Source organism: Octopus sinensis, linkage group LG2, assembly GCF_006345805.1.
Source record: "Octopus sinensis linkage group LG2, ASM634580v1, whole genome shotgun sequence".
Taxonomy (NCBI): domain Eukaryota; kingdom Metazoa; phylum Mollusca; class Cephalopoda; order Octopoda; family Octopodidae; genus Octopus; species Octopus sinensis.
The window spans coordinates 109,434,308-109,450,150 of NC_042998.1; the positions used below are offsets into that span (position 1 = coordinate 109,434,308).

The following is a 15,843-nucleotide window of genomic DNA, read 5'->3' on the forward strand; positions in this document are numbered from 1 at the left end:
CTGCAGCAGCATCAGAGGCATCATCATCATCATCATCATCATTACCATTTTCATCACCATCCCCAAATCCATTACCACCAAACTGCCACCATCTCCACCACCATCATCTTCCACATCACTGTCATTGTTGTCTTTATCATTATTGCAATCACTATTATCACCATCATCATCAATATCATTAATTACACAAGCCAGTATGGGTGCTTCTATGTAGACACTAGAGACAACAGAATCTAACGTAACCCACAGCCAGTTATCTTAAATAAAGAAAGGAGATACTAAATAATGAACCTCTAAATAACAGGCCACATATCATGCCATGAAAATGTCTTTAAGATATATTCTCGATTGTTCATCTATTAAACAATCTTATAATAGATGAAGCCTTAATAATCAAGGCTTCTCCACTAGTCATATTATATTGTAGAACAGACATGCTGGTCAGCCAGTCAAATTATAAATCAAGAATTAATATAAAACTATGGAATATAGCCTAGCATATCTTTTAACTAGCTTCAATTTTTTTTAAATATGTCTGCATGCTTGAGGAACTTGCTTGTTTCGTGTGTGTGTGTGTGTGTGTGTGTGTGTGTGTGTGTGCGTGTGCACATGTGTGTGTGAGTGAGTTTATATATCCGCTCATTTTTATGTATGTTAATTGGTTGTAAACAAAAAGCTCATCCATACTCTTTTACTTGTTTCAGTCATTTTAACTGTGGCCATGCTGAAGCACCACCTTTAGTCAAGTAAATCGATCCCAGGACTTATTCTTTGTAAGCCTAGTACTTATTCTATCGGTCTCTTTTGCCGAACTGCTGAGTTATGGGGATGTAAACACACCAGCATTGGTTGTCAAAAGATGTTGGGACACACACACACACACACAAACATATACACATACATACATACATACATACATATACAACCTGAAGATCCTCTTGAAGAGTTTCTTCTGTTCAGAAGAATCACTTTTAAGAGGATCTCTGAAAGACAACTTTGACAATGTAGGACATCATCCTTATTTATAGCAAGCAATTGTAAAGAAAATGATGGGCAATGATTGCTTCTCTGATGGGTGGTATGAGGAATGAGGAGAGATCAAGGCTTTTGGAATTGTATGACAAATTATCTTACCATTTACAATACAAACTTCAGGAAACTGACTAACCACCTGATACCCTACCAGTCAGATGAACACTCAGGTCAGATAAGCTTTATTCTCACTTGGAAATGAGATAAGCAGGTGTTTTTAAAGGCTAAATTTTTTCCTTATAATAAAATGTACCACCCAACACTCAGTGCTACATCATCTTCAATCCATCATCACAGTTCCACCATTATCATTACCACTACCATTATCCACATTATCTTCACCATCCTTACCACCTCTACCAATCCATACCTCCAAAATCACATCATCTCCATCATAATATGAGCACTCACTATCACATTATTCAATCTCATCACTACTACAACTGCTGCCATCACCACCACCACCACCATCACTTTTAACCTCCCACACTTCATTACTACCACTGCCATCGTAATCATTCCCACTTCATCATTTGCAACACCACTACCTCCTCCATTGTCATCTTACTACACATCATGACCATCACCACTAGTACTTTTTGCATATCTTCATGTTGTTACCTTTAGAATCATTAATCCTCACCTATGTTCTCCAAAAACATTGTTTCTTTACATTATCATTATCTTTAATTATACTCAGTTGATGTATTAATGCATGTGATATATGTATGAACAATGTCCCTCTTCAAGGTCTTCATTCTTCTGTCAACATATCATTATTACTAACCTCATAAATAACAACTCCCATTGGCCATAAGGTCACATATTAGGGAGAAAAGCACCTGGCTAGTATTCATTATATCAGGTCTGGCATGGTGAAGAGCCCAGTGGATATCAGCATGATTTCCACTGAACATAAGAGATATATACTGAAAGATATCTAGTTCTACAATCTGCACATAGTTACCACTGCACATGTTCACTACTCCACAGTTTTACCAGTCCACATTTTTTTACCAATACATATATTTCTGTATTTCCACATATCAACTAGTTCACATATCTGGCCCCTAACATACTACCCCTACAATATTCACTTTTTCACTTATCTACCTCTTCACTTAACTAACTTTTTCACTTACCTACCATCTCTCCACTTAACAACTCTTCCAATTATCTACCAGTTATTGTAACTACCACCACACGTTTCTAACATTCTACATATTTATCGCTTCACATATCTTTATATCAACATATCTATCACTCTACATGATTATCATTCCTTATACATCCTGCAATAAATAGATAATATTTGACATAGGTATCACTCAACATTCATATTTTTTCAGTGAGCTTGTAAAAAAAATATATATATTAGTAACAGAGGCAGTATTAATACCAAAATGTACTTAAATGTTAATATTTTGTTAGAACAAACTGTACTGTGGTAGGTACCTTGAGAGAAACTCTCATATAGGCTTTTGATAGAAAATGTACTCTTGCTTATATTGTTAGCAGGGAGATAAATCTCCAACCAACTACAGCACTAAGACCACCATGGCAAACGATATAAATGAGTGTACATTTTGCACCAAAATCCTATATGAGAGTTTCTCTCATGGTATCCACCACAGTAAAGTTTGTTCTAACAGAACATCCACGTTTAAGTGGGAATAAATATTACCTCTCATATCTTTCTATGTTCTTACTACCTCACAAAGCTACTACTCTGCATTTATCCTTTCTCATAATATTATTTCTAATGAATAATTATTTTGATATTTTCATTTGATATAATCCATCAGTATGATGAAAAAATGTTTCCTATTAGCAAATATCTGAAATAAGAAAGAGAAGAAAAAACTTGAAAATTATTGTTGTTGTTGTTGTTGTTTATTCTCGCTATTGTTGTTGTATTGATTCACATGATGTTTGAGAAATGCTTATTAAATTTTCAGAAAATGTTAAACTTCCTTCTTTTTAGCAGAATATCTCCGGATAACAGTTAATAATAACAGTACCCATTTTAAACAAAATGAAGTAAAATATATTTTGGGCACAAAATATGTTTGCTTGTGGATTATTTCAGATTACATTCTTACTATTAAATTACACAGATGCTACCTTATGCTGAATGCAGATTGCAAATAGCTGGAAGCTGAAGGCGCCATGATTGTTAGGTAAACAACGCGTTCCGCTTTCAGTCTTTTGCAATCAGCCTTTGTCATCACAAGAACAAGCTTGCCACACTCAAAGATCAGCAAGATATTAATTATAATGGTGAGAGCAGCAAAGCAAAAACTAAATCTATTAGTTCACCTTTTTGCTCATAGGTAAAACCTAGAATAAGATTTATATCCAATGAAAGAAAAAAAATGAAAATATTGAAGAAAGAATAGTAAAACAAAATTTTATGACATTTAGAAATGTTGTTGATGTTATAAATGCCAATAGGATACAGGTTAAGATCATTGTTAGATAAGTGATATCATGACAAGGAAAGTACAAAATATCTACTTTTAGTTGGGTGTTTTTGAGGGAATTCTTAGGATGTTACAGACAAGATGAATCATTAATATTAACAATATTGTTTCTGAAAGAAATATTGACTAAGTCAAAAATCAAGAAGTTCTCTACTTGTAATATATCAGTTTCAAATTTTGACACAAGGCAAGAAAATTTGAGGGAAGGGGTAAGTCAATCACATCAACCCTACTGCTCAACTAGTACTTACTTTATTGACCCCAAAAAGAAAAAAGGCAAAGTTGACCTCAGCAGCATTTGAATTTAGATTGTACAGATGGATGAAATACTGATAAGCATTCTGCTTGGAATGCTAATGATTCTACCAGCACTTCACCTGATTCTACTAATAATTATATCCCCAGTTTGTTGAATGTGCTTGAACAATGGAATCTAAAACATACAAGACAAGTTAGTTGCATAGCAACTCCACTCATTCCTATTTGTTACACTTGTCTATATTTCTCTCACATCTTACTTCAAAGCCATGCTTCAACTATTTTACTCAAACCTTCCCCTCCAGAGCATCGTTACCCAAGAATTTTCTTTTTCCCATCCATATTTTCCTTGTAGATGTTGACCTATAGAAATTGATGAAGCAGAGCATAAACAGTATTGATCTTATCAGCCTTAAAGGGCCTGAAAAGCTCATGGACGTGGCCCCTTCTCCCAGATTAATCCATAAAATGTTACATACTTATTGAGAAATATCACGTTTCCAAACAAGCTTTTATGATAATCATTCAGATAATTCTAAATATTTACTCATGTTGAAGAAACAAATATTTTAAAATTTTACTATTGGGTGAAATTTTAACTTAATCTTACTATTAGGAGAAATGTATTAAATAATGTAACTTGATTTTGTATCTCAAATTCTTGGGATGTGAAGCAGAAGAGGTTAGTCACATCTCAAGATGTAGAGATGAAAAATTATCACGTGTTGAGGAATAAACAAAAGCAATGAACATGGTGGTGGTGGTGACAGCAGAAGTGGTTGTGGCATCAGAAGTGGTGATGTTGGTGGTGACAGAGGAGGAGGTGGAGGCAGGGGAGGAGGTGAAGATAGAAGTAGATTGCAGGTATAAGCTTGTTAAAGAAAGTATCATATATTATGTTCTGCAACTAATATCTTTTTATTTGGTTTTGAGCTAACAGAAGTTAGATAAAATCACTATAAAAGTAAATCAACAGCAGACGTAACTAGATATAACCTGAAGGAAGTTGTATAAATGATCACATTGTTCTTTAGGAAAGATTCTGAAGAATAAAGAACTACTTTATATGAAATCAAAGAATTGAATTGTTGGAAAATAGTTGAAGCCTTATTAATCCTAATAGAATCTCCAGACTTAGACAAACAATAAACACAAAGCAAACAACAGTTACGTTACAAAACAGCTTCACATCATCAGCAACAGTTTCACTTGACAGCAAAACACATTGCAACAGCATATAAAACAAATCTAACAAAAGTAACATAACATTCAATAATGGTGAGGAGAGAAAACATGGATATTATCAACAAAACTAAATATATATCAAAAATCCTTTAAAAAGTAGTGAATATCTTTAAAAATATTTGAAATCAATATAGAAGCTACAGCCACAAAACTAACTTTAAACCTTTAGTGTTCACATTATTCTGCCAAAATTAATGCTTCTTTATCCACATTGTTTTGAACTAATCATGCATTATCTTGTAGCTTTGAGACTTTGATGAGGTAGCTGTTAATTTTTCAAACGATATTGTAGGGTTGGTGTGAGAGACCAGATCTGGCCAGTTTGAACATAAAACAGGCAGAATACTTTTGGCCGGATATGGCCGGTTTAAATGCTAAAGGGTTAAGGATGTTTTCAGTTACAAAATAAGCAAAATTGTTTCTTTTAATTTAATTTGCTTTTAAGATTTTTCACTGTTTTACCAATTTTAGGTTGATAAAAGTAACTGAAAGGAAACTAAACTGTTAATTCTAGCAGACAGGCATTTAGCTACAGGTTAACTCTGCTGTTGTAGTCTTATGATCTGAATAACAGGTTACTGGATGATACAACTACCCATACACACGTATGAGTATATGTATGTATGTATGTATAGTATATATCTACATATATATATATATCTATATATAAATATATATATATATATATATATGTATGTATGTATGTATGTATGTAAAATATACAAGGTGCATAAGATATTTGAGAACAGATTTATGTTTATAAAAAACAGATACATAATAACTAATAATAACTTTATTTATCAAAAAATTCTATAAGGACAAAAATAAACCTTTTCTATAATATTATTCAATAAAGCCACTTTCAGCCTCAACAATTGTTTCTATATGAGAACTAAATCATCTAAATGCTCAAATCAAGTGGTCCTGGTTCATTTTGGACTTTACTCTGACTATGGCTGCTTTCATAGAATCTTTGGTGTTATGAGTGTATTCATTGACCTCTCTCTCAACAACGCTCCACTCTCAACAATGTAGTAGTCCAATGGATTAAGATCTGGAGAATTAGGAGACCAAATGTTATCTATATAACATCTATTTATATATAACATCTATTTACCAATTGAGTAAACAGAACTATGAACACACCTAAATTCTCTTATCAATAACTCTTCAAAGAGTTACTAATTAAAACAAAATACTTCTTAAGCTCTCCGTTAATATATAATATAATATCCAAAGTTAAAGCCTATCACCAGTTGACTTTGTAACTCCATGACTGCATTCCCTAGTTAATATACAAGAAAAGGCACAACTAATGGGCATTACATGTTTATTTATTTGTACATCATAGACTTACAGATGTTTCTGATATTATTTTATAGTGTGTTTATAGTTCTATTTACTCAAATGGTCAACTGATCAATTAAAAAAACCTGAATGACCTTAACTAACACTATCATCTTCAGGGTCAATGCATGAATAAATAAATGTGTTAAGCCCATAATTTATGGCCTCTGCTCTGAGCTGAAACTAAAGAAAAAAAAATATATATATATGTGTGTATATATATATATATATATATATATATATATATATACAGAAATAGAGAGAGAGATGTAGTAAGATATATATACTTATATTATTTAATAAACACAATATATATTTTCTTGAGCTACTATTAGTTTCACATGATGAAAACAGCTCAGACACCATTTTTAACACATCTGGTGTCTTCATGCAACTCTCAGGCTGTACCCACATAGCATAACATGCTAAAAACAGGATGATAGGATGAGATAAAAAAAAATGAGAAAAGTTGAGAAGGAAGTAGACGTAAAAAGTGGTATGTTAAAAAATGAGAAAACATAAAAAAAAAACAAAAAAAGCAAGAGGGGAGAATGCCCCCTTTGACCATAAAGTCATAAGGCTGACAGGGTAGTGGTCTAGAGTCTGCAGTACAGATGCTCAATCTGGAGAGGGCGGTACATTCCAATTTGACAATAGTAACTCATCCATATGCTTACAACCACTGAAAATTTCAGATCTGGAATTCAGCAGTACAGTAGAGTTCTTAGATCTGAAATGGTTCTATGTTCTTTCAGCTATGCATAGCTAACATTTTTTCGATCCATTGACATATGGTGTGGACTTTTCAACTATTTTCCACTTTATTGTATATGATGTGGTGTTAGACTTTAAACTCCATATGTGGCTAGCCAACTTAGTGGCTTTACTTTTGTCCTTATGTTGGAAGGAAGATATGTGGTTAGCATAGTGATTTTTGAAGTCACCTTTACATGGCCCAATGTATCCTTTTTTTCAGTTCTGTTGTCTCCTAACATTGCTGTAACTTCTGCCTTGTATATGACGGATTTGATCATGCATCCCTGGTCAAGTGGACAGTCACCTCTGGGAGTAGGCTCTCGGTGACGTTTGTCTGTAACAATACTTTCCATATTAGGGCAGCAGATATATTGATAATTTAACTAAGAGCTTGTTGAATATTTTCTACCTGTGATTTCTGGAAAATGCTTGTTTAAGAGAAACAGAAATCTTTTACCTATATTGATTTTAACATTAAGGGAAAAGATGGGGGAACCAAATTATTCTCCTAGGTCTATTTTTAGGTCTATTCTTATTATTCATATTATCATTTGAGGGGTTATATATTAATTTATCATTAAAGCCACTATTTGCTTGGGCATTGTTGTACTAAGAGGCTGCCGTCTTGAAAATTTCTTTAGAGGAAGAAAGGTTAGATACTCTGTTACTAATGTTGGCTATCACTATGAAGTGAGGGTGACAATATTGTTTGTGTAATTAGGAAAGTTTCATTCATTCCCACAGTGCAGCACCTTGGGCAAATGTCTTCTGCTTCTGCTGTAGTCTTAGATTAATTAAAGCCTTTTGAGTTGATTTGGTAGAAAGAGACTGAAAGAAGCCCATTGTTTATATGTGTAAGGATATGTAAAAACTATGTGTGTGCACAAATGTTCATGTGTGTGAGAGCACATGTGTGTGTATGTGGTAGTGATGGTTTTCAGAACATCCTCTTCAATGATAAAAATAGGATTTTGATACAATGCTGAACCAGCACACTGAATAAATAGAATAATATAATTTCTGTAACAAGAAATATAGAGATGTTTTCGTATAAGTTACAATGATTTAAATCAATAAAATTGTCTACAAAATGAAACCATTCTTTAATTCTTTATTTATTTCCATTTTATCTTAACACTTTTATATCTCTTGCAATCATTTCTAAATACTCTTATTTTATTTAATATTTATAAATTTTTATTGAGTCTATGCTTTATCAGATTACAAGTAATAAAATGTCCAAATATTATAGATTAGTTAAGTTTAATATTTATATTTACAAATATATTTCATCCTCAATTTGATCGCATTTTTTAGAAATGAAAATATTTTAAGGACCCTTCACAATGTCTACTACACTTGTTGCGCACTTAATGTCACCATCAAATACTGCCGACACAAAGTACCATTGTGATACATTCTGTTCATAAGGTTACTCTTGTCTTTATGTGGTCTGTCTTGGCAAATCCCCATTGAAGGACCAATTTCTATTCCAAATAATTTGAATTCTTAACTGCTTGATATTTCGACATTTAGCTGACAAACGATGCAATCAAGATTACTATACTTGCTTCCAGCTGGGAGCTATGACTCGCCATGTCAAATTAGATTTGACTGTGCAAATATAAGTGTTTTGACTATGGATAGAATGCATTTCTACTGAAGGGATACAGGATATCAACCATTTTCTTCAATGTTGATTCCTTATAAATTCAGTGGCAACATTACTCTGCATAATAAAGTGGTTGTGGTATTCAGCTCATGATTGAAAGATTGTGAGTTTGATTCCCAGTGATGCATTGTGTCCTTAAGCAAGACCCTTTATTTCATGTTGCTCCAATTCACTCAGCTGCAATTCAAAGGGTCAGCCTCATCACATTCTGTGTCATGCTGAATCTCTCTGAGAACTACATGAAGGGTACAAGTATCTGCAAAGTGCTCAGCCACTTGCATGTTAATTTCACAGCCAGGTTATTCTGTTGTCTGAATCAACCCTTATCATCATAACTGATAGAGTGTCAGTTTTTTAATAAAATGCTTGTCCAGTTGAAACATTTCTCTGATGATTCTCTAAGATCAAATTTTCAACTATTTTCACATTGCAGGAACATCATGCTATCTCCATCAAATCTATACTAATCAACCACATTATTTTTAATTGACAATACTACATTATGTGTGTGTTTGTAAGTGTGCATGTGCGTGAGTGTGTGTGTGAGTGTATCTAAGTGGATGTGTCTGTGTACATGTGTGTGTTAAGGTGTGTGGCTAAGTGCTTACAGTGTTGTACTCATGATCACAAGATTGTTGTGTGGATTCCCAGATTGGGCATGGTGTTCTTGAAGAAAATACTTCATTTCACATTGTTCTATGATCATCTCATCATCTGATGTATGGAACACTTGTGTGCTTGTACAAGCAATGTCAGTTTGATGGAGGTAGTGTGCTTATGTGAATACAAACATTTGATCACTATAGACAAGCCATCTGTGGGGTTGTTCAAGCAAGAAATTATGGAACTCTCTAATGGTGAGAGAGTCCATGTTATATGTATGTTGCTTAATATCAAACAAATGAGAAAGGAGTATTCAATACATGTCAAAGAAGATATGATGTTTTCTCATTAAATTTGAAGTTAGAAGCTGGTCATGCAACTTGAATTTCCTGCCACTGCAATCTTCAGGGCTGAAGATTGCAGTTAATTTTTACTTGGTGATGATACAAAAACAACTGATGATGATATGTATTGCAATTTTAGCATATAATAATAATAATAATAATAATAATAATAATAATAATAATAATAATAATAATAATAATAATAATAATAACGGTAATAATAATAATGTAATATATTAAGTGAAAATAAATTGCCATGCCTTTGAAACATTTGTAGCATGTATTGAACTGTCAATATTTATTCATCTTCATTTATTTTATATATATATATATATAAATATTTGTTTTTATATTGGGTTATAATAAAAACAATTTTGCATTAAATTGAAAAATACATATTTATTATTCTTTTACATGAATAGTGTTGACAATGATTTCAAAGTATTGGCCTGCTTAGCCTTCATTTCAAAGTACCAGTCAAGTAATGGGGTCAATAAATGTAATCAAACACCTCACCCAAATTTAAGGCTTTGTATCTAAATTATACACAATTTTAATAATTTTTTTTAACAAATCTGAATGATACATGTTTATTTAGTATATTTATGCTTTAAATTCTAAAAATATTAACGTGAAATCATGTTTGTATATCAAGTTGTTTGTGTTATATATTATTCTAAATTACGTTAAGTTTCAATATTTCCTAAACATATTTTTTTGTCATTTTATTAAATATGTTTTAAAAAAATTATTTCTTGAACATAATTTAATCATATAACATAATCTTATTTTAAATTATATTGTATTCTTGTTATTCCTAGACTAATTACTACTTTTTTTTATTTACTTTCAGAAATTTGTCTTCTTACTAATGCGAAACGTGTGGCAAGTGTTCGATCTGAAACTTATGTGAATTTATATTCACTATCAGTAGAACACTTCAATGCAGTCCTCGACAACTACCCAGTAATGAGACGAACGATGGAAAGTGTAGCTGCCGAGAGACTATCAAAGATTGGCAAAAATCCTAGTATTGTCAGCAGTCGTGCTGATTTGGAAGAGGATCAAAAATTAGTTAATGAGATTGTCATGGAGTCTACCCCCATTCCCACCAGTGCTAGCGAAGATGAAGATAGAGAATCTGATGACAGTTATGAAACGAAACCTAAAAAGAAATTCAAGTTTGATTTTCCTCTAACTCTTCAGAAAATAACTGAAGAGCGAAAGTCAAAGTCAAAAGAGAACCTTGCTAGAATGGCTGGTGATGATAGGGACGACTATAGGCCATCAAATATCTTTAGCAGGTTACCCAAAGTGCATTCTGGGTCAAATCTTTTTGGTTTAAGAGTTCCCCAAATGCCTGATCGTAAAAGAACTGGTAGTTGCGGAGATGTGTTAGGAATCATCAGTGAAACGAACAAGGACATTAAAGAATCAAAGGATGAAAAGATGTCTCCAGAAAAGAAAATGAAGGATGATAAAGAGAAAGAAGATAAGGAAGAGAAAGAAAAAGATAAGACAAAAGAAAAAGAACACGAGAAAGAATCGGAAAAGGAGAAAGAGTCAGAGAAAGAGAAGGAGGAGAAAGAGAAAGACAAAGACAAGGAAAAACATCAGTACCACCATCACCACCATCATTCCATTGTGAAAGATGATAAATGTCGTGAACGTAAACCAATTCTAAAGCAAACTTCTCAAGAAGACAAGAAAGAGCACTGTTCTACCGATGAAGATGGTAATAATGAGAGAAAAAAACCAAGTTATTTGGAAAAAAAGTTAAAATTAACTGATGGGTCAAGTCGAGATCACAAAGCTCGCAAATATAGAGAACGTAAGACTCCAAGTCTGGATGAAAGGTCAGTGACTTTTGAAAGCAGACCTGGTATGCAATATTTGAAACTTCCTGGAGACTCTGGAGTTTCTTCTGATAAAAGCAAAGGAAAAGTATCTGAATTATCAAAAGAGCAAAGACCTAGATCAAAGAGTGTAGATATTAAATGTAAAACGCTGGACCAAAAAACTGAGAAAAAGGATGATAAAGAAAAAGAGAAAGATGACAAAGAAAAAGAAAAAGAAAAAGAGCAGGACAAATCAGAAAAATTAGAAAAATCTTCAAATGGTAAATTTCAGGAGAGTAAGACAGAAAAGACTAATGTTGAAAAATCTTCTGATGAGAAAACAGAAAAATCAGCAACGAAGGCAAAACCAGCAGCACCGGTCAGTGAACAGAGAACTGGCAGGATAAGTCCCAGTAAAGCAAAACCAATTACTGGTGAAGTTAAAGTAGAAAAACCAACTATAGGAAAATTAATAACCTTAGATATTAAGAAACCTGGTGAAGAATATCCAGATTCTAAAGAATCTCCTGTTTAGAATGTGAAAAAAATATATAGCAATATCATCTGATTTACCCATTTTCATCAGGGTATTTACATCTGTTTTTTTTTCATTTTTGTTACTTTTGTTTTATTTTTTATTTTTAAATAACGTCACCATTTTAAAATCATGTGATGTAAGCTACAGCTATGTAACTTAAAAACAAAGTTAGCATCTTGCTGTAGTTTGTGATAATTGAAAAGGTTTCTCTCTAGACACGACTGATTGATGTTCCATTCAAACCTTCTCGTCTTTAAGGTGGTCAGTAACTTAGAATAAAACAAAAAAGAAAAATGAAAAAAAAAGCTAGCAATTTTTTTATTTTTTTGCTGACTAAGCACTCTTCAGGAATGTTGGTAAATGACTACCAAAGTACCATTCTATATAGCAATGGTAAAGTGGGAGTAAAAATATACAATACAACAACCTATTGAAGAAGGTGTGGGAGTGTAAAGAAAAGAAGACATAAAATATGTTTTACAAGCCCAGGGAACTGTAAAAGTGCCTGTATTGGATAGATTACAATAACTTATGACTGAATGGGTCGTCTTTTGATGATAACAGTTATTCAAAGATTGTACAAAAAAACTAAAAGAAAACAAAAAACAAACCGAAAATTTTGAAAAACAAAAATCCTAGTTCTTATAGATTAGCCTAAGTAGCGCCTCGCTATGCAAATTATTTTGTAGGTAACCATGGTGCTTTGTGGACAACGACTGCGGATAAAATTAGTGGTTGACAAATTTTGTTGAAAGGTGTCTTTACGGGGCACTCAGGTGTATATATTTAAAGGTCCCTTGTATTTTTAGTCTTGGGGGATCTTTTGGTTGTTTTCGTTTGATTTTTTAAAAAATATTTCTATAAGTTAATATTCTGCCATGGTCTTCACACTATTTTTTGGGGTGTAGGTTTTTGGTATGAGTCGGCGCCTAATTAAGGTTTTTGTCTGGTTCTTGAAAAACCAAACCAATGTACAGCTCAAATTGGGTTTAGTAAATTACTTTTAGAATTAACCTTGTGTCAGAAGCCCACATTTCGCACTGGATGTGAATGTAGTTTTCCTTCGCCCTCAAGAAAACGAACAAAAAAAATATATAAGTATCATGTAAAGTAGTTCTTTACGTGTTATTAGCTTGAAATAAAAGTATCCGCAACCACACGTTGATAAAATATGAAGAAACATACTTCAAACATTGTTCTTCTTTTCTTTCATTGATGTATTTTCTTTTTATTATTATTATTATTATTATTATTATTATTATTATTATTATTATTATTATTATTGGGAGGGTAGTAATTTTTGTTTTAAGTTTCATTATTTATTTTTAGTTTTTTTTTTTTTTTTACAATGTACATTTTTGGGTTACTTTTTTATGTTATGTTTGTGTAGCCTTACACTTTTTTCTAAAGTTGAGCCCTGCTAATGATGAAACAGAACAGAACAGAGATCCTAGACAGACCGTTTGCAGTTTATTGAGTAATTGTTGAGTTTTAATGAAGAATAACTAAGCTGAATGAAGATGTAGATATGTACAAAGATATCTTTCTAAATATCGATTTATTTTTGATAATTCCAAAGTACAACAAATTATGTAATGCCTCTTATTGTTATGTATCAAGTATTGTAGAGTTTCATTTTGGTATCACTACTACAATAACATGATTATTACTAATATTATTATTACTGCCCTAGTAATTGCAGTTCACATTTTCACACCAAAATGTCCCATATCTCTCTTTTAGGAATAAAAGAAAAAAAAGAAAAAAACTTAAAAAATAACATTTTCAGTTTGTCACATTATAATAGCTTGTCACATTCTAATAGTTTATCACATAATAATAGCTTGTCACAATCTAATAGTTTGTCACATTCTAATAGCTTGTCATATGATGATAGTTTATCACATTTCCTCACCGCATAATTATTTCTAGTTATTTTTTAAACATGCCCCGCATTGTTTTTCATGCAGGTGGCATCTCTGAGAAATTTATTCTCTAAGCAATTCTAGTTCCCTATGCCAAACAATGTACAGTCTTGTACATTTACTTAGTGATTTTTTTCCATTACTACTTTGGTGAATATAGTGAAGTTTACGCTTTGCTGATGAGGTCATAATAAGGCCAAAACATGTTCAGAGTTGTATCTATACTTACTGAAATAATTAAAATAATATTAGTTAATGTCTAATATTGTTTTTTCCTCACTGCATAATTATTTCTAGTTCATTTTTAATGCTTTGGGCATTAAATATGTTAACACGAACACTTTTATTTTTGTGTAGATGGAGTCTCTGAATAATTTATTCTTTAAACAAAATTCTAGTTTCCCATGCCAATCAGTGTACATTTTTGTACGTTTACTTAGTGATTCTTCCACCACTACTACAGCAAGTACTGTGAAGTCTATACTTTGCTGGTAAGGTCATAATAAGAGTAAAACATGTCTAAAGTTGTCTCCTGTACTGGCTGAAATAACTAAAATCATATTAGTCATTGACTAATATTGTTTTTCCTCACTACTAATTATTTATAGTTAGCTTTGTAATGCTCCCTGCATTAAGTATGTTAACAATAACTGAACACATTATGATAATTTGCATTTAATATTCTGTTTAGGATAAGAATAATTCTATTTTCCAGATTATAATTATTTATCCCCTCTCTCTGACTGTCTTTCTCTCTCTCCCTCTCTCCCTCTCTCTCTGTTTGTCTATCTGTCTCTGTCTGTCTCTCTGTCTCTTTTCCCCCTCTCTTTCTCTCTCTCTCTCTCTCTCTCTCTCTCTCTCTCTCTCTCTCTCTCTCTCTCTCTCTCTCTCTCTCTTTCTTCACTCAGTCTCTATTTTACTTTCTCTCTCCCCCTTTTGTCTTCTCTGCCTCATTCTCATAATCTGTCTGTCCATGTGTCAGTCTCTGTCTGTCTCTTCCTTCCACTTCTCTTCTCTGTGTTCAGGTGTTCCACTCACTCAGTCACTCACTCTCATTTCTCATTAGATCTACACCTTTCTTTATTTTTTTTTCCGTTCATGACTATGCTTTATCTTCATAAGAAACATGTAGATGAACAACATTGCAAACATTTTGGATGTAAGTCAATAAAAAGAAAAAACTCTGAAAACGAAACTGCATACTTTTTGTATTTAGTAGACAAACTCCTTAACTCGATTAATTATCTTTAATTGGATCAACAGATAACCCTTTAAACACTATAATTTTAAGTAATCTGAGATTTCTTTCAGAAGTATCACCAGTGATCCAATTTACCCCATGTTGTAACAATAAAACTCATTTTATTTGACAGTAAACTTATTTACTTATTCTTAATCTTCATTATATGTAATCCTTTTTTCTTCTTTTTTTTTGTTTATTTTGCTTTCTAATTGAGTTTCTTCTGTTGTTGTTGCTGTTGTTTTTGTTGTTGTTATTTTCTTTTGGTAAGACATCTTCAAGTAAATCTCTTTAAAATTAACTCCTAAGAAATGAACAAGCTTTATAAATGTTATTCAATAACTTTTTAGCTTTTCATTTCTCAAAGATACTACAAAGATATACAATACAGAATTTTATGGATTTCAAAGAAAGCAAGGAAGCCTCTATGTGGCTGCTTGACCTGCTAGAAATAGCAGCCACATCTTCCTAACACACCCTATCATCTTAAAAAAAAGGAATGACAGGAAGCATAGGATAAATCACTCATGCATTCATTATGTTTGAAAAAAAAGGTGGGATG

At 32.3% G+C, this 15,843-nt stretch overlaps 1 protein-coding gene across 12 annotated transcripts in view; it reads left to right on the forward strand.

Annotated features, from left to right (window-relative positions):
• Positions 1 to 15,411, forward strand: part of LOC115222488 — a 961,211-nt gene extending 945,800 nt beyond the window's left edge. For all 12 annotated transcript variants that reach the window (XM_036498862.1, XM_036498853.1, XM_036498859.1 and 9 more), the window contains one exon: positions 10,594 to 15,411. In XM_036498862.1, the coding sequence (XP_036354755.1) occupies positions 10,594 to 12,113 (1,520 nt within the window). In that variant the 3' untranslated portion in view covers positions 12,114 to 15,411. The remainder of the gene's footprint in view (positions 1 to 10,593) is intronic.
• Positions 15,412 to 15,843: the final 432 nt, after the last annotated feature.